Below are 21,871 nucleotides of genomic sequence, written 5' to 3' on the forward strand. Positions count from 1 at the left end.
ATCATGAATTGTCATAAATTATTATTGTTATATCTATATATATATATATTAAACGTATCATCATATTTATTTATAAGTAAGCAGTTCAAAGCTTGAATCTTCATTTCTCAAAGTCGTTGTGGGTGTCGTTGTCTGGCTTCAATTTGTATAATGCATTTAAAAATGCAACGATTAATCTATCAGCTACACCAGCTGTTTGAACACTTCCTGCCACCCCATATAGAGAGCTAGTACCATCTGGAGATGGTTTACTATTAACTTCCAATTTCATAGTATTGACCTCTTCAGATAGTAATTGACATAAGGAGTCAATGGAATTCACCGTTAATCTTGTTACTGCCAAATGTAAAGCTGGTGGGTTTTGTAAACTATTTAAATGCCAACCTTTCTTGGTTAGTCTATCAGATAATTCATAAATATCAATAACTTTGGAACTAAATGAAAGAACAGAAAATTTTGGGTCTCCTAATATTTCTAAATCAGGTAATTTCTCGTCAATATATCTTTTCAATTTTCTTGTTGCTGTAACGATAGATCTACAAGATTCAATATAACCATTTTCACCAATATTGATCATAGTGGCCCAACATCCAACAACTAAGGCACCCGGTCTTGACCCAGCAAGAGTAGGTGAACCGTATAATCCACCAGTCCATTCTGAATTGATATAATATTGATGCATTCTTAAATCTTCATTACGATACATAATCACTGAAGAACCCTTTGGTGCAAACCCATATTTATGTGTATCGCATGATATGGAGGTAACGCCAGGTACTCTAAAATCAGATAATGGTAATTGTCCATCTTCATTAAAACCCGCTTTTTCCATAAATGCAACAATAAAGGAACCAAGACAACAATCAACATGTAATGGTATATTATTAAGAAGAGCTAATTTACCCAATCCTTCAATATCGTCAGCAATCCCATGAGGGAAATTTGGAACAGAACCGACCAACAACACAGTGTTTTTATTGATGAACTTTTCAACTTTTTTCAAATCAACTTTAAACGTAACAGGATCCAATTCAACATGATGTAATTTAATACCAAAATAATAAGCAGCTTTATCAAACCCAGCATGGGCAGTCTTTGGTATAATCATTTCAGGTTCAGTAATCCCCTTATGTTCATACCCATACATCTTGGCACTTAAACAAGCCAATAGTAACGATTCAGTCCCACCAGACGTAGTTGTCCCACAACTTGTTTCTTCAGGACCATGAAATAATTTAAGAATCATAGAAACCACTTCAGCTTCCATCTTACGTACTGCGGGGAACACATCAGGATGTAGTTGATTTGCTACACAATATTTTTCAAATGCCACACTTTGTAAATGGATCAAATCAGAACCACCATGATATACTGCCCCTGATACTTTACCTTGTTCCCATTCAGTATGAGTTAGAACTTCATTTAATAAATCTAGTTGAGATATGACGGAATCTTGAGTGAGTCCCAAGGATGGTAATTGTGGGAATTGTGATATTGTTGAATCATTTTTGATTAAACTTTCTTCAATGGAAGATGTGACTTTTAAAACTTGTTTATCAACTTTTGATTTTAAGAATGGTGAGTTTAATAATTTTTTAAAAAGGAACTTGCAATTGCTTTTATATGTTCTTCTTAGAGAACCGATGACTCCGTATACTCTAACGTGGAACCATATTGTGGAAAGTATCTTGAGAAGAAACATAATGAAGAGGTAGTCTTTAACTAATGAATACCATGGAGTTCTCTTCACGTACCTTTGGATACAATCAATTAGACAGTATGCCAATACCTTTAAATCAATTGTAGCTGGGTTTTTGGACATTAGGTACAATGGCGGACATGATTCAATGATTGGATCAATTACTTTCCCTTGTAACCATTGGAGATTGAGGAGTTGCCGTGAAGTTCCGGTAGCAGCAGCAGCAGTGGTAGTAGCAGACGTACCAATAAAAGCAGAATTATCAAGTTGAACGTCCATTATAATTATTTGTGTATATCGCTCAGTATCGGATGTACTCTATAATTTCTTCTTAACCACTAAGGAAAACTTCTCAGTTTGGTGTTGAATCTTTGGAAGTTAAAGCTACCTTTAGTAATATAATTTTCACTGAACCAGTATTTAACGGTTATAATAATTTTAGTGGTTAAGATATTTTTCAATTTCCTAATTAAAATAAGCTTTATTTACTTTTCACAGGGGGGAAGGACTTTTGCTGCGGTCATTTCTCAGAGTCCGCCAATGGGGGAGTGGTGGAGTACCGTAAATTATGTAAGGGATTACACGATGCTAAAAAAACAGACGTCAAAACTATGTGGGAAAGAGAAAGATATTATAAAAACGAACTTTTAGTGAGATTTATAGGACAATAAAACATTCATAGAAATGTAGTAATTGGGCATGGGTATATGGTATCTGTCGTTGTTATTATGATTATTATAATGAAGCGTAGGTAGGTAGGAAGAAAGATTATAAACTATAAACACGGAGGCGTAACGTTAATATTCTGAATCTCTTATCTTGTGTAATTTGGAGTATTTGATCGCGTGGATCTATATCTCCCATTATTGCTCGATTCTCTGGTAGACTTCTTGGTATTCTTTTTCGTAGTCAAATCTACAGGATACTTGTTATTCAAACTTTCAACCAAACTTTTCAAGAATATGGTCTTTCTCTTCCATGAATCTAATTCCATTTTCAAAATTCTTTCACGATCACTTAACAATTCAAGATCAACCTTCAAACTAATAGGATCCTTTTCCCTCTTTTGAACATTTTTCAAATCATCTTTCAATTTCTCTAAAGAATGGCCCATATCAGCTGCTAAAGTTGATTTCAATTGATACTGACTTCTCAACTCATCATTCAATTGATTCTTCTTCTCATTCTCCATTTGCAATTCATTCAACTTAATGTTCTTAAAAGTCCTATCCCTCTCCAATTCTTGCAATTTCCCCCCCACATCTTGCGTAGAAACCAGTTCTAACTCCTTCGCCTTAAGCGCTTCAAATTGATCTTTCGTTTTCAAAAAATCGAAAATAACCTTATTCTTCCTCTTATCAGATTCAATCTCCTCCTTTTCATTCTTATCCTTTAACAATTTAAAAGTACGACCAATATCAAATTTAATTGAATCAATTTTATTCTGTCTTTCACTTTCATTTATTCGTTCATCGTATAACAATCGTTCATTCACGGAATGTTCATTTTGTAAATCATGATATCTTTTCAATGCCATTTGCATCAGTGCCGTCTGATATTGTGATATTGTCATCGTTACGTTGTGTTCATTCCCGTTTGGATTGGTTGCATTGGGTGTCCGCGTGTGGGCTAAGTATGATAAATGAGGAGTTAGATATTCTTGTTCCGTTCCTATGGGGAGGTGGGATAATTTGGGTATCGTTTCTGGTGAATTCGATTCGTTATTGAATATGTTCTGTACGAAAGTTTTGATTGGTGCATTCTGTTGAGCGGTGGTATTTGATGATGATGACGATGATGACGATGATGATGATGATCTTGTTTTTAAGAAGTGATCTAATGATTTTATCATGTTTGAGTATTGTAAGTCATCATTGTTGTAGTGCTCTTCTTGTCCTTCTTCCTGTGGATTAGTTTGTGAGAGAATATAATGATCTGGTGAGTCATTAACTAATAACTTAATGATTGGGATGAAATGGTTTTGTTCATGTAATAAATACCTTTGTGGAGAGCGAATGTTTTGAATGGCTGATAAATGTGGATCTAACATGGGATCGAAACTGATTATCAAGTTTATTTTATAATTTGACAATAATGATGGATCATTTTTCAAATGGGTAGTTGTAGTTAAGAATATCCAATTTTTATCCCTGGTCACGTTTCCATGTTCATGTTCCAATTTTCTTTTCCTTGAATTTCTTTTCATGGAATAATCATAATCATCCCTTGCGTATGTTGATGTCGATGTAGAAGAAGAAGGTGTTGGATGATGATTATTATGATGACCGCTATTTTTCAAGATTCCAAATGTGGCAGGATTTATCGAGGATGCAATTGGGTTTACTATGGAGGAAGATGAAGTTGTTGATGATGAGGAGGAGGCTGAAGAATATGGAGTCATTGAATTTTCTCTTGAATTGTTTCTAGTATTTTTACTTAGTTTATTCACATTGTTTTTCTTTAGTTTTTTACCATTAGTTGTGGTAGTTGACTTCGATCTAGTGGTTGAGGAATCATATTCTTGTTTTTGTGTCTGTTTCTGTTGTAGTTGCAGATTCTCTGGTTCCTCTTCTATGGGATAGATGTGCTCTTCATCGTATAATGAAGTTCCAGAGAATCTTTTCAATTTAAAATTTTGACCCAATAATAAACCTTCGACGATATCTAATTCTTTAATATTGTGAGAAGTCAATAATATTTGTAAATTAGGATAATTTTGCAAGATGAATAATAGATTTTGTAATTTTTGGAATTTATCACTTGTACTAATCAATGATTCATTTGGTTCCATTCTTAAATATTGTCTTGGCATATAATGGTCCACTAAGAGAGAGGGATGATTTATGACAGCTTTTATATTTGAATTCAATAGGTATGTCATTTGTCTAGTGGAGAAGGCGTTTGATGTATTGGATTTAAGTATTTGAGGTTTAGTAGCGGCAGAAGAAGAAGAAGACGATATTTTATCCAATTCTAATTTAAAGGATTCTGAATGCAATGAGATTAATATTTCTATTAGATCCCTTTGGAAAGTGGTTAGACCAACAGGTAGATAAAATATTTTGGTATCTAATTTTGTGGGCGATTGTTTATTCATAATGGAGGAAGGAAGTTTGTATATGTCTCTGCATGCAGGTTGATTAATAAATCGGGAACAGTGAGCTTGGAATATAGTAGTATATCTAGAGGTTTACAAATGAATAAATGAATGAATAAATGAATAAATGAATGAATGAAAGCATGCACCAACAGCAATATACAATATATTCAATAGCAACAAGAATGATTCATGCATGTACAAGTAAAGATTATATAACTTGCATTAATCTAACCGTCAAAATAGTTTCTTGTAGTCTGTTTCTCCGTCGCTGGCACGAAAATTTGTTCGAGCTGTTTTTTCCCGTTCGGAATTACTCTAGTATGTGAAAGCAAAGGAAAGGAAAGGAAAGGTTGGTCTATGTATGATATTTGGGTACAAGAAGGACATGGATGAAGGGATACAGGAAGGGGCAAGAGAAGGAGCCGGTTAAGAAAGTATCAAGAAGATAAGGGGAACAATCAAACAAACTCAGACCAACCACGAATGAACAAACTAAAAGTCAGTACTGCCAGCTCCCGGTTCCGTCCGGCCACATGGTTAAAGAAATCAGGCTATGCCCCACATGTTTATCTCTTTAGGAATCTAGAACAGGGCCAAGTACTCTACAGTCAATTACCACAGGTCACTAATCATATGATTGAGAAGACATTCAAGAAGAAAGTGGATAGTTGGATGTATAAGAAACCCTCCACGAGGAGAGATCTTTGGAAATGTATGTGTGTAGTGAATATGAAAGATTACGATGATGGTGTATTGTTATTTCAAAATTTACAAAGGTTGAGGTTTTTAAGAGATTTTGCGCAGTTAGATAAAGCTAATGAGTTTAGAAAGAAAGATTCAAATGGTCATGTTTGGTATAGTGGGAAATTTAGACCTACTTTCGCTCAAGAAGCTGTGGCGGATTTAAGGGAATCCTTAATTAAAATGCAAAAACATGATAAAATTGAACAAGAAAAAGATACAAATGAGATTGATATATATTGGGAAGACCCGTGGAGAATGGGGGATCTAGATAAATATTGGACCCCCGTTTTGTCAAATGTGAATCACAAACTTATAAATAATTCCGGCAACACGGCGAGAGAGGAAAGTGTAATTTTGAAAGAAATAAGTACTCAAACATTGAATGAATTATCAATATCATCATCCTCATCATCTAAAGTTCCATTTTCGCCAGTTTTATGAAGGTCATGTAAATATAAAAAAAAAACGAACTTATGATTGATATAATTAATGGAAATCTCTTTTAATTGTATACGCATGTATATATAAATATATCAAAGTATATCTATATTACTATTAAGAAGAAGAAAAAAACGTATACATATATATTCACTCACACTATCTATTAAAACCTTCATTATTCAAAGGGTAGCTTTTCAAATCGTTTCATTTAGTATCTTATTCAAATTTTGAATCTTAGTTGAAAGACTCAAATCTACAGTCTTATCATCAATCTCCACAATCAATCCTCCCAAAATATCTGGTCTAACCAAATTATTCAACTTCAAAACCTGTCCCTCCTTAACGATAGACTTTGATTGCAAAATACCATTATGTAACCTTTTCATAACTTTATCATCCAATTGTTTCGAACTAATGATATTCCCTTGCACAATTCCCTGTTGTGCATCATTCAATTTATTATATTGTTCACAAATGACACTCAACAGATTCAACCTATTATTATCAGCCAAAACTTTCAAAAAATTATCAACATCCTTATTTGATTTCCCATTGATACCCTTCAATAATGAATTAACGATGGATACACGGTCATCAGGTGACAAAGCTGGATTCTCAAGGATACTCTTCAAAGAGGAATCCTTATGGATCAAATTTTGTATGGAGTTCAAAGATGAAGCAGTGGAATCAATAGTAGAGTCCATATAAGCTGCCTTAAATAGAGCAGTAGCATAGGTTCCTTCTAATCCAAACAATTGAATTGGTGGGACAAACGTTTTCGATTGTTGTTGGTATTTGATCGGAGTAGTCCATAGGGAACGCGCTAGCAATGTAGTGGCAGATTTGGATGTTAATAATCTTCTATTCATTGACATCATCATCATCATCATTATCGTTATAATTTTCGTGGATAGTTTGTTGTATTATATAATATCGTTTGTCAATTGGAAAGAAGGAAAAAAATGAGGTGGAATCTATGAATATATGATTTTACTTGTTGGAAATGGTAATAATGAATATATGATAAAATACGGGTTATTCACTTGCAATATATTCTGTAGCCTATATTATTATTCTTTTACAGCACAGAATGGCAAACATCTACAAGAATAGTACTTCTTCCCTTACCCTTATGTCTTCAGTATATAGACGAGTATATGTTTCTGTGTGGAATTCTGGTTTGTCATTGGAGGAGGAATAAAGGGAAAATAAAAATATCAGGTCACCTGACCTGGAGGTATCTGGAAGAATAGAAGTTCAAAAGTGGATTTCTAGAAACATGTATCCGTTTAAGTATCCACGGATAATTTCCGAATTTTTTTCAGATTTTTTTTTTTTGAAAAATTTGAAAAATTTGGAAAATTCGATGAGGTTACATAATTGAATGATAAAGTATAGCTATGTACAAGACTAGCGAAGAGAACAACTATATTGAAGAAAGGGTGATAAAACCAACCAAGTAAGAGTAAGCATAATCACACACTTCTATCCTCCCTTCGACTGAATATTATGACTAAAAAACAAGTACTATTGGCGGACAAGATTGCCAGCAAAATCAATAGACCAAAGATTCAGGATTTCGATATAGAAGATGAAGAGCACTTCACCACGTCAAAAAGCAAAGATGTTTTCCAACATAAATCCGATGATGGGTCCTCAAATTCAGATTCAGATATAGATAACGAGGGTGAAGATGAATTGGAAAAGGCTCATTATTTGGAGGTTGGAAAATCAAAATTGAGGGCTGATACTCTTGAATTGAATGATACTAAATATCACGGTGCTGTTGGTTCAAGAAAGGATCTTTTCAATAACGAGGAGCCTTCAAGAGATGAACTTTCAGAACAAGATGATGAAGAAAATAGCAGTGATGCGTTATCTTTCAAGACGGATTCTGAAGATGAAATAATGGATGTAAATGACAACGGAAATGATTCCGAATCTAGTAACAATGAAGAGGAAGAAGAGCGTGAGGATAACGACGAAGAACTGCAAAGACTTCGTCTTGCTAAATTGATCAAACAAGAGACAAAACAATCAATGAATAAATTATCTCAATCCATTCAACGTGACGCTTCTAAAGGTTATTCCATCACCAAACAAAATAAATTGTTTGATAATATTATAGATTTAAGAATTAAATTACAAAAAGCTGTAACAAATGCAAACAAATTACCTATAACAAAGGAATCATGGGAGCAATATGAACAAGATAATAATAAATCAAATTCATTATTGACAGAAAATTCAAACTTATTAACCAAAGTTTTATCACAATTAATAGATTTTAGAAAAGACATTCAAAAATTTGATAACATAAATCAAAACAATGGTGAAGAACATGAGGAAATGAAAGCCACCGACAAGAAGAGAACATTCAAATCACTAACAAACGAAACAAACCAGTTAGATTCAAACTTACAAAAATATAGGAAAGTCGTCTTACATAAATGGTCTAAGAAGATCGATGCAACATCGGGTAATTCCGCATTATCATCTAATAAGTTTAAATCCATAAATCAACCAACTGATATTCAAGTGGAAAATCAATTATCTGATTTGACAAGATTAAGGAAACGAACTTTATTAAATAGAAGAAATGTCATCCCATTAGGTTTTCAATCTGACTTGAAAGCAAACAGATTGCAATATTTTAATGAAATGACAAATCAAGAAGGTAACAACGATAAAGAAGAAGAGGATGAGAATTTAGATATCCCAAAGAATTATGACCCAAGAAGGAAAGATAATAATGCCATTGATACTACTGAAAATCCATACATTTTCGATGATGAAGATTTCTACCGTGTATTATTGAACGATATGGTTGATAAGAAAATTGCAAACGTTCAAAATAACAACGGTTCTGCAAATAATAATAGTGCCAATGTTGCAGTGACGTTGACTTCTCGTTCCAATAATAAATTAAAGAAAAACATTGATACTAAGGCATCTAAGGGTAGGAAATTAAACTATTCCATTCAAGAATCGATCGCTAATTATGAAACTCCAATAAATAATGGTAATTATAAGTGGAATGATGATCAAATTGACGAATTCTTTGCAGGTTTATTGGGTCAAAGAATTAATTTCAACGAAGATGATGAAGAAGAAGAAGAGAATAATAATGATGAAGAACAACAGGAAGATGTTGAAGCCATCAAGAATGACGACATTCAAATTTTCGGTTGAACGCGATAGAACTACTAATAATACTATACAAAAGCGTGCCCTCTATTTGTATTTAGTGTGTTTTATAGAAAGAAAAAAAAGCTTATGCATTGTTAATATACTAACTATAATCCTACATGTACCTACATATGAATAAATAATTTATTTCTTCTTCGCTTTAAAAAAGCCATCGATTGCTCCTTTCCCTTTCGCGACTTTTTTCTTAACTATTGTAGTTTTCTTTTTAACTATTTTCCCTTTAGTAGTTGTCCCATTGTTTAGGCCGACAGTTGTAACAGATTTTAAAAGTATTTCCTTTTCTCTAGAAGTAACTCTTCTTTCTTCCTTATATTTTATGTATGAAGCATGTGCATCTTTAATGGAAAGTTGAACAGTACTATTTTCATCTGGATGGAATTGTATCAAATCATCATAAACCCTTTTCGGTATCAAAGAAATCAATAAATTACATGATAATACAGTTTTCATACTTTCTTTTATATCTTCTCTATAATCATAAGGAATCGGTATACTTTTCGGGAAATTATCGTTTATCTTTTCCACTTTACGAACTAGAAATTCTGTAATCTTCACTGGATTAATTTTGTAATATGTATCACCAGCTTCTTGAATACAATCACAAATTTTATTTAATGCATTTTCTAAAACATTTAACGATATTTTACTCCAATTCTTATCATGGGAATCGACCAAAGTATCATGGAAGTCCCTCAATGTTAAAAACCTATCACTTGTTATACTCTCCATGTTGTTTTCATTATCATTAGATGGTAATGCTTTTACGTAATCATTTTCATTTTCAACAACTTCAGTCTTCCTATAGAGAAATCCAATTAAATTATAGGTAATATCATATTTTGTTGAAAATTGAAAATAACTTGATTCCATAATGTAACCTTGCGATCTATCATTTTCATCAATTAAGAATGTAGACTTAATAGGTGAATCATCATTAGTATAGTGATATTTCCCATTAGCTAGATCAAATTGATGAGTATATTTAGAACCTTTACTGAAACTATGTGATATTAATTGGAATGTTTCATTCGTGGTTATGTTTTGAATTATGGGGATTCGTGATTTTGTTGGATTGTTTGTTGGATGCGGTAATGTGAATATTTCAATATCTTTTTCAGTTTCTGCGTCATTCAATTGTGTTATGGATTTCGGTAAAATTACAATATGTTTTGGTTCTAATTTTTCAACTGTCATTTTCTTTTGCTTTAATGTTGGTAATTAATGTGCGAGGTAATATTTTCTGGCGAATTCTGTAGATAGATATCATCTCCATACGATTAGTCCATCATCCTCTGTAGATGCCTATAACTTAACAATTACATATTTAATTGTATTTGAGATTTCTCTCGACCAGTTTTTGCGACGCGAAACTTGATGATTTTTCAGCCTTTACGCGTCTTGGTTTCCCTGGTTTATTTACATAAACGTTGCCTTTAACAATGTGTTATATTGAATAAAGCAAATGTGTTTGTCATATTCAGTTTAGTTTAACACGAAGGACGCAGTTATGCATCAGCGTTCACGTGTTTAATACCTTACATAAAGATTCCACATATATATGATAATTACAATTCATATTGGAGTTGTTTGATGGTATTTTGAATAATACAATAAATTGCAGAGTAGAAATGATATCGTTAATCATAATGTTATATAACCTACATATACTCACATAAGTATACAGGAAAGATATGTCTAGCATATATAGGAATTTAGGAAATCATGTTTGTGATGAGGTTTGAAAAACAAATAAGACAAAAATAAATGATAATTATGGATCTAGAAATGGTATAATATGATAGAAAATGAAGAATTTTTTATTATGTATGAGGAGGAAATGCTAAGTTTTCTCTATGAGCTGCATATTCACTATCAGCATAACCTAGTACATCTTCAATTTGATCACTTTGTAAACCTTTAATCTTGCTTAATTCGATACTTGTATAATTACATCTAGCTCTACCAACAGTTACTAGAGGAACAGATGGATCTAATTCCCCATTTTCTAATTTTTTACCTAATTTCAAATCAACACATTCTAGTTCATGGAAAGTTCCTTCTATATCAATGATTCCGACAGGTAATAATCCAGCTTTATTTTTACGTGTCAAAGCATTATATGCACCTTGATCAATAATGATAGAACCTCTTGTGACAAGACCGTGCAGTATCCAAAATTCTCTGTTTTTCAAATGATGTAAATTATCATTAGCAATGAATTTAGTATGCAATGGGACATTTAAAGAATTTAGTTTCGTCAATTCCTTTTCTTGAAGAGCAGCTAAATCTATGTTAGTGGTACCAAATTTCAATTTCCTACTATCTCCATCCAAATCTAAAGTTTGCATATATTCAACAATTTTCAATATATTAGCAGGAACGTCACTCTTCATAATAATTGTATGTACCCCGGCATTGGTAGCCAGATCCGCTGCTATCAATTTGGTTTCCATACCACCAGTGCCGACATCTGAACCAGCGCCATTTGTCGTAGTAACACCTGGTAATCCCTTTGTTAAATCTGGTACAACCAATATAGGTTTAGCATCTGGATTTGTTCTTGGATTATCGGTATACAGACAATCCACATCAGTTAACAAGAACAAATAATCTGCGCCGACCAATGCGGAAGTAATTGCTGACAAAGTATCATTANCTCCAAATTTAATCTCACTAATAGACAACGTATCATTTTCATTAACGATTGGTACAACCCCCATTTTCAACAATTCATTAATAGTATTCTGAGCATTCTTATATTGAGTCCAATCAACGATATCATTTCTCGTGATAAGAATTTGAGCGATCCGTTGATTAAATTGAGAGAATAAAAGATCCCATCTACCAATCAACCTACCTTGACCGACAGCAGCGATAGCTTGTACTTCAGCCAGATGTTTTGGTCTTTTATCCAAATTTAGAGTCTTTAATCCAACAGCGATACCACCACTGGAAACAATGATGACTTTGTGACCTAAACGTCTTAATTTCACTACTGTTTCCACTATTAGGGACATGATTGCCAGTTTTGGTTCTTTGGTCTTTTCATCCACTAAGGAGGATGAACCTAACTTGATCACTAACGTGTATGTTTTATTCATTGTCATAGTTTTTTGTATGCGTGTGTGTGTGTCTCTGCTCTATAATTATAGTTTATTCTTCGTTTTTCCTAGTTTCTTAGTAGAAGATGGGTATGTATGTAACGTGAATGAAGAGGACTAAAATATGTATTCAAATACGAGTGTAGTATCAATGGGAACCAGTCAACCTAAACCAAGGAATGTAGATGCGAACCTTTTGTTTTTTCCTAGCTTTTTAAGACTTTATTGACAGTTTTTCAAATCAAAATTACGTATTACGTACTTTCTTGTAGTTAGTTTTTTCCTTCTCCTCGGTGGACAGGAAAACTATGCGTAATTACCTTATTGAGCTTCGAGAAGGGTGTGTGGGTCTATGCACGTGATATCCATCTGTTTTTATTACTATCGTTGTTATTACGTCCGGGTAATATGGAGCCAATCAGATTCTCACATGGGATTGAGGCCAACTTCTTTTGTTATGTCTGTAGTGTAGTATAGTATAGCATATGTGTTTTTGGTCCTTGTCTCAACACTTATTATAACTACACCCTTAAAATAACCCAGTTGAATTTGAACTTAGAGGTTTTATTACTTCCATAAGTCATTACGAGCATTGACCGAAAGACATGAAAACATAAGGGTAGATTCTATTTTTTTTATTACTGGAGCTTTCGATTTCTTAACTTCAAATCCTAATCTATACTGTAACTGGTTTGTTTACTGTCCCATATATTTGTACATTGTATATGCATAGGCATCTTTACCAGAAACGGTGTTTGCTGTATTCTTTTAGCCGCCCATAGACTATATGGGCCATAGTCGCCCAGAAAGTACCCGCATATTATTTCGCGGGTAGTTTTTCTCCCAGTCTGTCTGTTTGGGATAACTTTTCACTTCGAAATTGAACGTGTGATTAAATCAATCCAATACAATCGTAATTGCAAACTAATATCCTAAGAAATTAAACCTCAGGTAAAGTACTTTTTGGTTAAGCATATAGGCTTCGAGAACAGGATTGTATTACGACGTTCGCACCAAACCCAACCAACTTGCTCATCCATACTCTACTCTATCTCTGCTTTCTTTTAGTCAAACGACAACGACTACGCATCACTATTGCTCTTCTATCATGAATGTATATGATGACGTCTTGGATCCAACTGTCGTGTCTCATTCAATAACAGGACATTTCACCACAAGGGCAGAACTAGAATTGTTAGTAATAAGAACGAACATTCTTTCAATTTATCATCTGGAAACAATACTGTCTCCTCGGAGCAATACCTCCTCCTCTCAACTCGAAACAATCGAAGATGCTACAGTAACTACATCAAAACAAGCGAAATTGTTCCTCATCAATGAATTCAAGCTCAATGGTAAAGTACAAGATATAGCATCAATACCTCTAGGGAATTCATCATCATTAGAATGTATACTACTCTCTACAGGGACAGCAAAATTATCAATATTGAACTTTGATCCATCTATAAACTCATTCGAAACTTTAAGCTTACATTACTATGAGGAAAAATTCAAAGATATTTCATTGGTTTCATTAGCAAAAAAATCACAATTAAGAATGGACCCATTAAATAGATGTCTCCTCATGTTCAACAATGATGTAATGGCATTATTACCCTTACATTCCAATAATGAAGACGAAGAAGAAGAAGAAGAAGACGAGAATGAAGAAGATGAGGTATTGGATAATTATGAAGCTAACTTATCGAAAACAAGTCCCAATAAGAGAATAAAATATAATAATAATCAATTTGAAGGGAAGAGTAAAATCTTCAATATAAATAAATTACATGAAGACGTTAAAAATATTTCAGACATTCAATTTCTAAATAATTTCAATAAACCAACAATCGCTGTCTTATATCAACCAACATTGACTTGGGCTGGTAATGTTCAATTAAACCCCTTGCCCACTCATTTCATGATATTCACTTTAGATATCCTATCGGAAAACAGTACAAACAATGCGAATCACACAACGGAGAACAATAATAATGATCTTAATTTGATCATTATTGCCAAATTGAAAGAATTAGCGTGGGATTGGTTCAAAATAATCCCCATATCAAACGGATGTGTCGTCATTGGGAACAATGAAATAGCATATATAGATAATACAGGCGTATTACAATCTATAATCTTACTAAATTCATTCGCTGATAAAAATTTGAAAAAGACAAGGATCATTGATGAATCTAAATTTCAAATATTTTTTAATGAGAACGTTACTCATGTTTGGTCACCTTCCACAAGTAAAAATAAAACTACGGAAGATGATGAGACATTGTTACTTATGGACGCTCAGTCGAATCTATATTATGTTCGTTTGGAAGCGGAGGGAAGATTATTGACGAAATTCGATATTATTAACTTACCTATCGTTAACGATGTCCTGAGGGAAAATTGTAACCCAACATGTATCTCAAGATTGGATTCTAATGCAACAAATTCAACAATGGACCTTTTCATCGGGTTCTTGTCTGGTGATAGTTTGGTAGTTAGGTTGAATAATTTGAAATCTGCAATAGATACGAGAGATGAACATAGTGAAAGTAATGAGCATACACAATTGAACGGATTTGATGAAGAAGATGAAGATAATTTATACTCAGACGATGAGGTTGATGTGGAGGATGCTCGTTCAAAACGTGATATGGAAACTATAATTCATACTGTCCAACCATTCGACATTGAATATTTAACTTCATTAAAGAATATTGGTCCTATTACATCCTTAACTGTGGGGAAAGTTAGTTCTTTGGATTTAAATGTCAAAGGTTTACAAAACCCTAATAAAAATGAATTTTCCATAGTGACTACGTCAGGTAATTCAACTGGTTCTCATTTAAACGTAATTCAACAAACTGTACAACCAATTGTGGAAAAAGCTTTGAAATTTATAAGTGTGACTCAAATCTGGAATTTGAAAATAAAAAATAAAGATAAATATTTAGTTACTACAGATTCAACAAAATCTAAAAGTGATATTTATGATATTGACAATAATTTTTCACTGCATAAAGAAGGTCGTTTGAGGAGAGACGCAACGACAGTTTATATAGCCATGTTTGGCGACGGTAAGAGAGTAGTACAAATCACCACCAACCATTTATATTTGTTCGATACTAATTTTAGAAGATTGACGGCAATAAAATTTGATTTCGAAGTAGTTCATGTCTCTGTAATGGATCCTTACATTTTAATTACCGTCTCCAGAGGTGATATCAAAATCTATGAATTAGATGCTACACATAAAAGAAAATTATTTAGAGTGGATTTACCAGATATTTTGAAAGAAATGGTTATAACTTCCGGTGTTATACTGAAGAGTAATATGTGTAATGAATTTTTAAATCCTTCTGACGATTCTGATGAAGAACATCTTCTTTTCACCTTCGTAACAGCAGATAATCAAATTATATTCTTTACCAGACAACATAATGATCGAATTTTCCAATTAAATGGCGTCGATCAATTAAAAGAAAGTCTTTTCGTTAGCACATATCAATTACCAGACGAAGTGATACCCGATCCATCTATAAAACAAGTTATGATAAATAAAATAGGGCAAAATAATAAAGAAGAATATTTAACTATTTTAACATTCGGAGGTGAAATTTACCAATACAAAAAATCATCAAGTAGACATAGTAGATTCTTTAAGAGCATCACAAGAAGTGGTTTAGCTATTACGGGTGCACCAAATAACGCATATGCCAAAGGTGTAAGCTCTATTGAAAGAGTTATGCATTATATATCAGATTACAATGGATATTCAGTAATTTTCATTACAGGTAGCGTTCCTTATATGCTAATACGAGAAGATGATTCTGTTCCTAGAATTTTCCAATTTGCAAATCTATCAATCGTTTCCATGGCAAGGTGGGGCAAAAACTCAATAATGTGTGTTGATAATTTAAAAAATGCAAGAATTTATGGACTCGATCATGCTAATATATATTATGGTAATAAGCTTTCAATACGAAAGATTAAAATTAGTGATTCATTAGAAGATTATATGACCCTTACGAAGATAACTTACCATGAAAAGACACAAATGTTTTTAGTTTCGTATGCTAAAGAAACGGAATATGATGCGTTAGGTGAAGATGATGAAAGAATTGTAGGTTATGATGAGGATGTACCGCATGCAAAATCTTTCCAAAGTGGTGTTCTATTGATTAACCCCTTGACTTGGAATGTTATTGACTCTAAAACCTTTGGCAAAAACACATTGGTAAATGATATGCGTTCAATGCTAATTCAAGTGAATTCAAAAGCAAGAAGGAAGAGGGAATATATAATAGCAGGTGTAACACATATTGGCACTGAAGATTTACCACCAACTGGAGCATTCCACATTTATGATATAACAGAAGTTGTCCCTGAACCTGGTAAGCCAGATACCAACTATAGGCTTAAAGAAGTTTTCAAAGAAGAAGTAAGGGGAATTGTGAGTACTGTTTGTGAGATAAGTGGTAGGTTTTTGGTAAATCAAAGTCAAAAAGTAATGGTTAGAGATGCTCAAGAAGATAACTCTGTGGTTCCCGTTGCATTCTTAGATATCCCTGTTTTTATCAATGATGCAAAAAGTTTTGGTGATTTTTTAATATTAGGTGATGCTATGCAAGGGTTACATTTTATTGGGTTTGATGCTGAACCATATAGAATGATCAATCTTGGTAAATCTGTAACCAAATTCGAAACTGTTTCAGTGGAATTTGTAGTAAATGGTGGAGATCTTTATTTTGCTCTTACTGATAGGAATAATATTTTACATGTTCTCAAGTATGCGCCAGACGAATTGAATTCTCTTTCTGGTCAAAAACTAGTCCATTGTTCTAGTTTTAATCTCTTTTCCGGTAATTCATCTCTTCTCTTACTGCCTAAAAATGAAGAATTTGAGGACACAAAGAATGCACCACTGACGTTCCAAACTATCGGTGGCCAAGTTGATGGATCTATCTTTAAGGTAATACCATTAAGAGAAGATACATATAGAAGACTATATGTTATTCAACAACACATGAATGATAAAGAACCCCAGTTAGGTGGGTTGAACCCCAGAATGGAGAGATTAAGTAATGAATACTACCAACTTTGTCATGTTATGAGACCAATGCTAGATTTTAACATTATACGAAGGTTTTCCGAGCTACCTATTGATAGAAGGACAAGAGTTGCAAAGAGAGCCGGTCAAAGAGCCCATTATGAAATATGGAGAGATATGATTAACGTCGAATTTTCTTTAAGATCTTTGCGTGCGAATGACTAGATATATTGCTCTTCGTAAAGAATGAATATTTTATAGACAGACTTTTCTACAAGATATATAACACTGGTTAAACGCTACTTACTATGTACGCACATTGTGCGAATATACATATATATATATATAATCCGTATGAACTTGCTGTTCTCCGAAGCGAACACCCATATAGAGCATATAAGAACAATGAATGACACAGACAAAATATTGAACTACTCCCTAGTATATAAAAAGAATCATCAATTGAAGAACAAATCGTTACAACGGCAATTATCACCATCGATTGGCATCATGAAGAATAATAAGGTGAGGAATGACGATAGGGATAATTCTCAGATAAGTGAATAGACAGGCCCCGTCTCATATAAAGGGTTAGCAGTCCCTGAACAGTCTTCCACAAATTTTCGATAGAACCCAGCCAAACGTAAGAAACTAGCAGCATCTTTTGGTTCTGGGTTTAGGTCAGTCTACCATAGCTTTCACCTTCCTACTGTCCACATGAATTCCATCTTTGTCAATAGTATGTCCTAAGAGGTTCACTTTATCCATATAAAAACGACACTCGCTTTTCATTGCATATAATTGAGCCCTTGGAAGACAATCCGATACTAATCCTAAATGCATGGTATGCTCATTTTCATTTTTGGAAAATAGCAAAGTATCATCCAAGTATATTGTAACGAAGTTACCAATATAACCCTTTAAAGTTTCATTCATTAATCTTTGAAACGTAAAAGGTTCATTAGTTAACCCAAATGGCATAACTTTCCAAATATAGTGACGTTCGTGCGCTACAACGGCAGTCTTATACTGATCCCTAGGTTTCACTTCTACTTGATGGTAACCACTAACCAGATACAACTAACTAAACATGCAAGCGCCTGACAACATATCAAATAAGTCATCAATCCTCGGTAAAGGAAATTCACTTTAAACGTTCAACCTTCTAAAATCACAACACAGCCTTTTGGATCCATCTTTCTTGACAACAAATAATACTGGAGCAGCAAATGGAGAGTTTCCTACTTCAATTCTGCCAGCATCTAAAAGTTCTTGCAGTTGTTTTTCCAGTTCTTTCCTTTCACTAGCACTCGAATACGATATGGTCGCGTAGCAACTGGGCGACTTCCGGGCAGCAACTTAATTAGATGTTTGATGATCCAACTTCGTGTGGATAAATCGGGTAACTTATCAACAATCACTTTTCCATTTCTCTTAAGTAATTCTTTTGTCAATTTATGTGATACATTTATCTTTTCATTACAACCTGGTGAAACCCAATATAAATGAGCTTCCATAGCATCCTTAATAGTAAACGACGTTTTTAATGCACCGATCATTTTACTTGATCGCTACTTGCCACTAACTTGACTTCTCTAGAGATTATAGACATAGCATAAATTATTGTAACCAAATATTAAATCAACATCAAGTTTATTGTTTATTACTATTTTTCTTGAAAGGGTTGTTTTGATGTTCCTTGGGACACTCAGCTTTTTATGACCGATTTCACCACATGCAAAACATTTCAACAATTTGAGTCATGGTCTGGGTATAATTCATATTTAACCCCCTGATTTGGTCAGCCATGGCTTGGTCTTCACGCCCTAACTTCGCCAACATTAAACTCCGAGCACTATCCTTTTTGAAGAAGCTTAGAATCAAGTTACGAAGCAGCATTTCTAGTTGTTCAATTGCTTTCGATGACTTAAGTCTCAAAAACAAGACATCTTGTAATTGAACATCTAAAACATTGGCATTCACGTATTTGTCCTCTAAAATCTTGACAGAATACTCCAGGTCCTGCTTTGAAAGGTCCACATGATGTTCTTTCTCCCTGATTTGGCAAGACCACATGAAGAAACTATACGCAGATCCTGTTAAAGATAAACGTACTAAACTTCTAGCGTCCTCACCAATCCAAGGTATAGTACCCGCTGCTCTGCTCAACTCATTTTTCAATGTATCGAAAGGGAATTCCGACATAGTTGCACTATCGAACGGTTTTGCCCAATTCTTCACATTATCTACAGCTTTCTTTACGTTCTCTAGCTGTTTCCTCATCGTCACTTTCCTTGGATTGTCCTTCTTTAGTGACGTTAGGAACTGGATCAGGACGAGGCAATCTACTATCAATTTCAACCATCATATGATCTTCAAACTGTTTCGTCATTCCGGTGACCTGATCCAGAATCATTGAGTTAGCTCCTTTAGCATTAGTACTAGCAGCATCCTCCATGTCGACATCGTTATCTATAACGCTCCATCAGTAGTCATGACCACTTCATCAGTGTTCACGTCATGCACTACATTGATACCCTTTTAAATAGGAGTAGTTCCCTAATTCAAAGTATTCTTGATTTATTACGTAAGTAATATATAGTATAATAAATATAACAGATACCCAAAGGGTCCAGCAGTCAAAGATGTCCCAACATGGTTGCTTATATACGTTACTTTATGACATAGTGTCCAATACAATACAGAACCCTGGCTGCATACTAAGTGGTAATGACACGTCCGGTGATCAGTCTGACGGAGTCGTTCCGATGGTTGGCCGAACAGTCGATAATCCGTATTGAAAGACTTATAACAAACAGGCTTGGATACAGTGTAGTAATGCTAACAGCTAGTTCCTAGACGTAAATTACTTTTATTGGCACTGCAGGTTTGTGCAGTGACCATATTGAGGTAATAGGAGAAACAATGCAATACCGAAACAACTTTTACGCCTTACCCGACACTTTTTTGGGAACACTAACAGGCGAAAAAAGACTGCAATATTTTGTAATGATAACACACTTTTATGTTATCTTGTCATAGTGTTACTCAATTTCTTTGGATTTGAAAATAGGATCACGCTTTTAGGAATAAATAAAAGTTTAAAAATTTACCTAAAAGTCTGCGCAAAAAAATGGCCTTATTTATGAATGGCTTTAACCTCTTAATTCTATTTCAGTTTACTTCAATCCATAACATCTCTGACATTTTTCCTTTGAATGCTTATCTTCAGATCTTTGTTTAAAGTCCGTCGTTTTAGAAACTACGTAGCTTTCTCTGGGTGATTTCTCGGAGTTTTCTTTTCGAATTGTAGAGGCGTGAGATTGATATTATTATTCGGTAGTAGGCACATAACCCAGTATAACAGAAAGAAAAACAAAAAAGATAGTTAAGTCAATGCTCCTTCTTTTTATTCGCTAAAGTGGGAAGTGTAAGTCTTAGGTAAAGCCTTGATGATCAGGCTGTTATGGTTATTTCTCCAAAACAACGTTATGCTATTATATAATATTATTATGTAATGTAAAAAGTCCATAAATAGCCAAAGGTCCAGTAACCGATGCCTAACGGGTCAAAAATCCCTTAAAATATTATTAGATGACAGAATGTGTGATCTCCATAGCATGTGTGGAAGTAGACTAAAGGGGCTGAGACTGAGTTGAGCGAGCTCATTATGTCTCCTACGGTATAGCTAGTCCCATATACCTTCCTTAAAGATAATATAAGGTGATACGCATGGACTATTGAAATATACTAACCTAATTTCATCAGCTCTGGATGATTCTCTTTATTCCTTTACCAACATAATAGAATCATAATTTCCCTCTTAGCACTCGAGTAATCATAAAAGACAGCCTAATAGAGTCGATGAAACACCTATAGTGCAATAACGAAGAAGTAGTTGGCATAATGAAATACAAGACAAAACAAAGTTATGAAGCTTCCCCATTTATTACTAATAAAAGATACCCCAGGGTTATGCATAATGGTTAAGTAAGTAAAAAAATAGGACATTTAGGAATGTTTTATGTTTTCCAACCATACTCTTATTTACGAAGTTTCTTGTGGGTAAGCCCTACTCGTACACAGATAATAGATATGATGACAAAAAGTGTCCAGGAAATTTTTCCATCGGTGGTATACGGCTGTATTTACTTTCTACCATGGTTCAGACATAATGTTACCATCGTCCCCCCGAGTTTGAGTGTTATGATTACAAAAAAGAATTTGCTTTGGTCCAGAAAAGGCTTCATTTAAGAAAAAGAATAAAGAGTATAAAATCACGTTTGTGTGTATTATTGACTATATACCAGATTTACAACCGTATACTACTGTCAATCAGATCATTTTGTGTCTATTTCCAACACTTCTCTCTGTCGACAATAAATGTGTAACATCCTTCTGTGTGGGTAAAGCCATTTATTTCTCGCGACGCACCTGTATCTTCAATAAAGTTTCACTTAAAACTCTTTCAACAATGATAATACCAAGTTCTTCTTCTCTAATAAAAGAATTCAGCAAAAACCAAT

At 33.8% G+C, this 21,871-nt stretch overlaps 8 protein-coding genes across 8 annotated transcripts; 3 read left to right on the forward strand and 5 right to left on the reverse strand.

The window, feature by feature from the left end:
- Window positions 1-100: 100 nt before the first annotated feature.
- Window positions 101-1,978, reverse strand: DPL1 (sphinganine-1-phosphate aldolase DPL1; the record flags this gene model as incomplete). The annotated part of the gene is made up of 1 exon (XM_003669261.1): window positions 101-1,978. One exon carries the CDS (start codon window positions 1,976-1,978, stop codon window positions 101-103), a length of 1,878 nt encoding a protein of 625 aa, XP_003669309.1.
- A 535-nt stretch (window positions 1,979-2,513) lies between these two features.
- HDA2 (Hda2p) lies at window positions 2,514-4,796 on the reverse strand (the record flags this gene model as incomplete). The annotated part of the gene is made up of 1 exon (XM_003669262.1): window positions 2,514-4,796. The coding sequence occupies one exon, from the start codon at window positions 4,794-4,796 to the stop codon at window positions 2,514-2,516; it is 2,283 nt and encodes a 760-aa protein (XP_003669310.1).
- A 486-nt stretch (window positions 4,797-5,282) lies between these two features.
- On the forward strand, window positions 5,283-5,984 carry MHR1 (mitochondrial 54S ribosomal protein mL67; the record flags this gene model as incomplete). Its single annotated transcript, XM_003669263.1, has 1 exon — window positions 5,283-5,984. The coding sequence occupies one exon, from the start codon at window positions 5,283-5,285 to the stop codon at window positions 5,982-5,984; it is 702 nt and encodes a 233-aa protein (XP_003669311.1).
- A 194-nt stretch (window positions 5,985-6,178) lies between these two features.
- ATP5 (F1F0 ATP synthase subunit 5) lies at window positions 6,179-6,874 on the reverse strand (the record flags this gene model as incomplete). Its single annotated transcript, XM_003669264.1, has 1 exon — window positions 6,179-6,874. One exon carries the CDS (start codon window positions 6,872-6,874, stop codon window positions 6,179-6,181), a length of 696 nt encoding a protein of 231 aa, XP_003669312.1.
- Window positions 6,875-7,493: 619 nt separating this feature from the next.
- On the forward strand, window positions 7,494-9,176 carry BFR2 (rRNA-processing protein BFR2; the record flags this gene model as incomplete). The annotated part of the gene is made up of 1 exon (XM_003669265.1): window positions 7,494-9,176. The coding sequence occupies one exon, from the start codon at window positions 7,494-7,496 to the stop codon at window positions 9,174-9,176; it is 1,683 nt and encodes a 560-aa protein (XP_003669313.1).
- A 141-nt stretch (window positions 9,177-9,317) lies between these two features.
- RNH202 (Rnh202p) lies at window positions 9,318-10,388 on the reverse strand (the record flags this gene model as incomplete). The annotated part of the gene is made up of 1 exon (XM_003669266.1): window positions 9,318-10,388. One exon carries the CDS (start codon window positions 10,386-10,388, stop codon window positions 9,318-9,320), a length of 1,071 nt encoding a protein of 356 aa, XP_003669314.1.
- Window positions 10,389-11,014: 626 nt separating this feature from the next.
- Window positions 11,015-12,301, reverse strand: PRO1 (glutamate 5-kinase; the record flags this gene model as incomplete). The annotated part of the gene is made up of 1 exon (XM_003669267.1): window positions 11,015-12,301. The coding sequence occupies one exon, from the start codon at window positions 12,299-12,301 to the stop codon at window positions 11,015-11,017; it is 1,287 nt and encodes a 428-aa protein (XP_003669315.1).
- Window positions 12,302-13,403: 1,102 nt separating this feature from the next.
- Window positions 13,404-17,570, forward strand: CFT1 (cleavage/polyadenylation factor CFT1; the record flags this gene model as incomplete). Its single annotated transcript, XM_003669268.1, has 1 exon — window positions 13,404-17,570. The coding sequence occupies one exon, from the start codon at window positions 13,404-13,406 to the stop codon at window positions 17,568-17,570; it is 4,167 nt and encodes a 1,388-aa protein (XP_003669316.1).
- Window positions 17,571-21,871: the final 4,301 nt, after the last annotated feature.

This window comes from Naumovozyma dairenensis, chromosome 3 (genome assembly GCF_000227115.2).
Source record: "Naumovozyma dairenensis CBS 421 chromosome 3, complete genome".
In the NCBI taxonomy this organism is placed as follows: Eukaryota; Fungi; Ascomycota; class Saccharomycetes; order Saccharomycetales; family Saccharomycetaceae; genus Naumovozyma; species Naumovozyma dairenensis.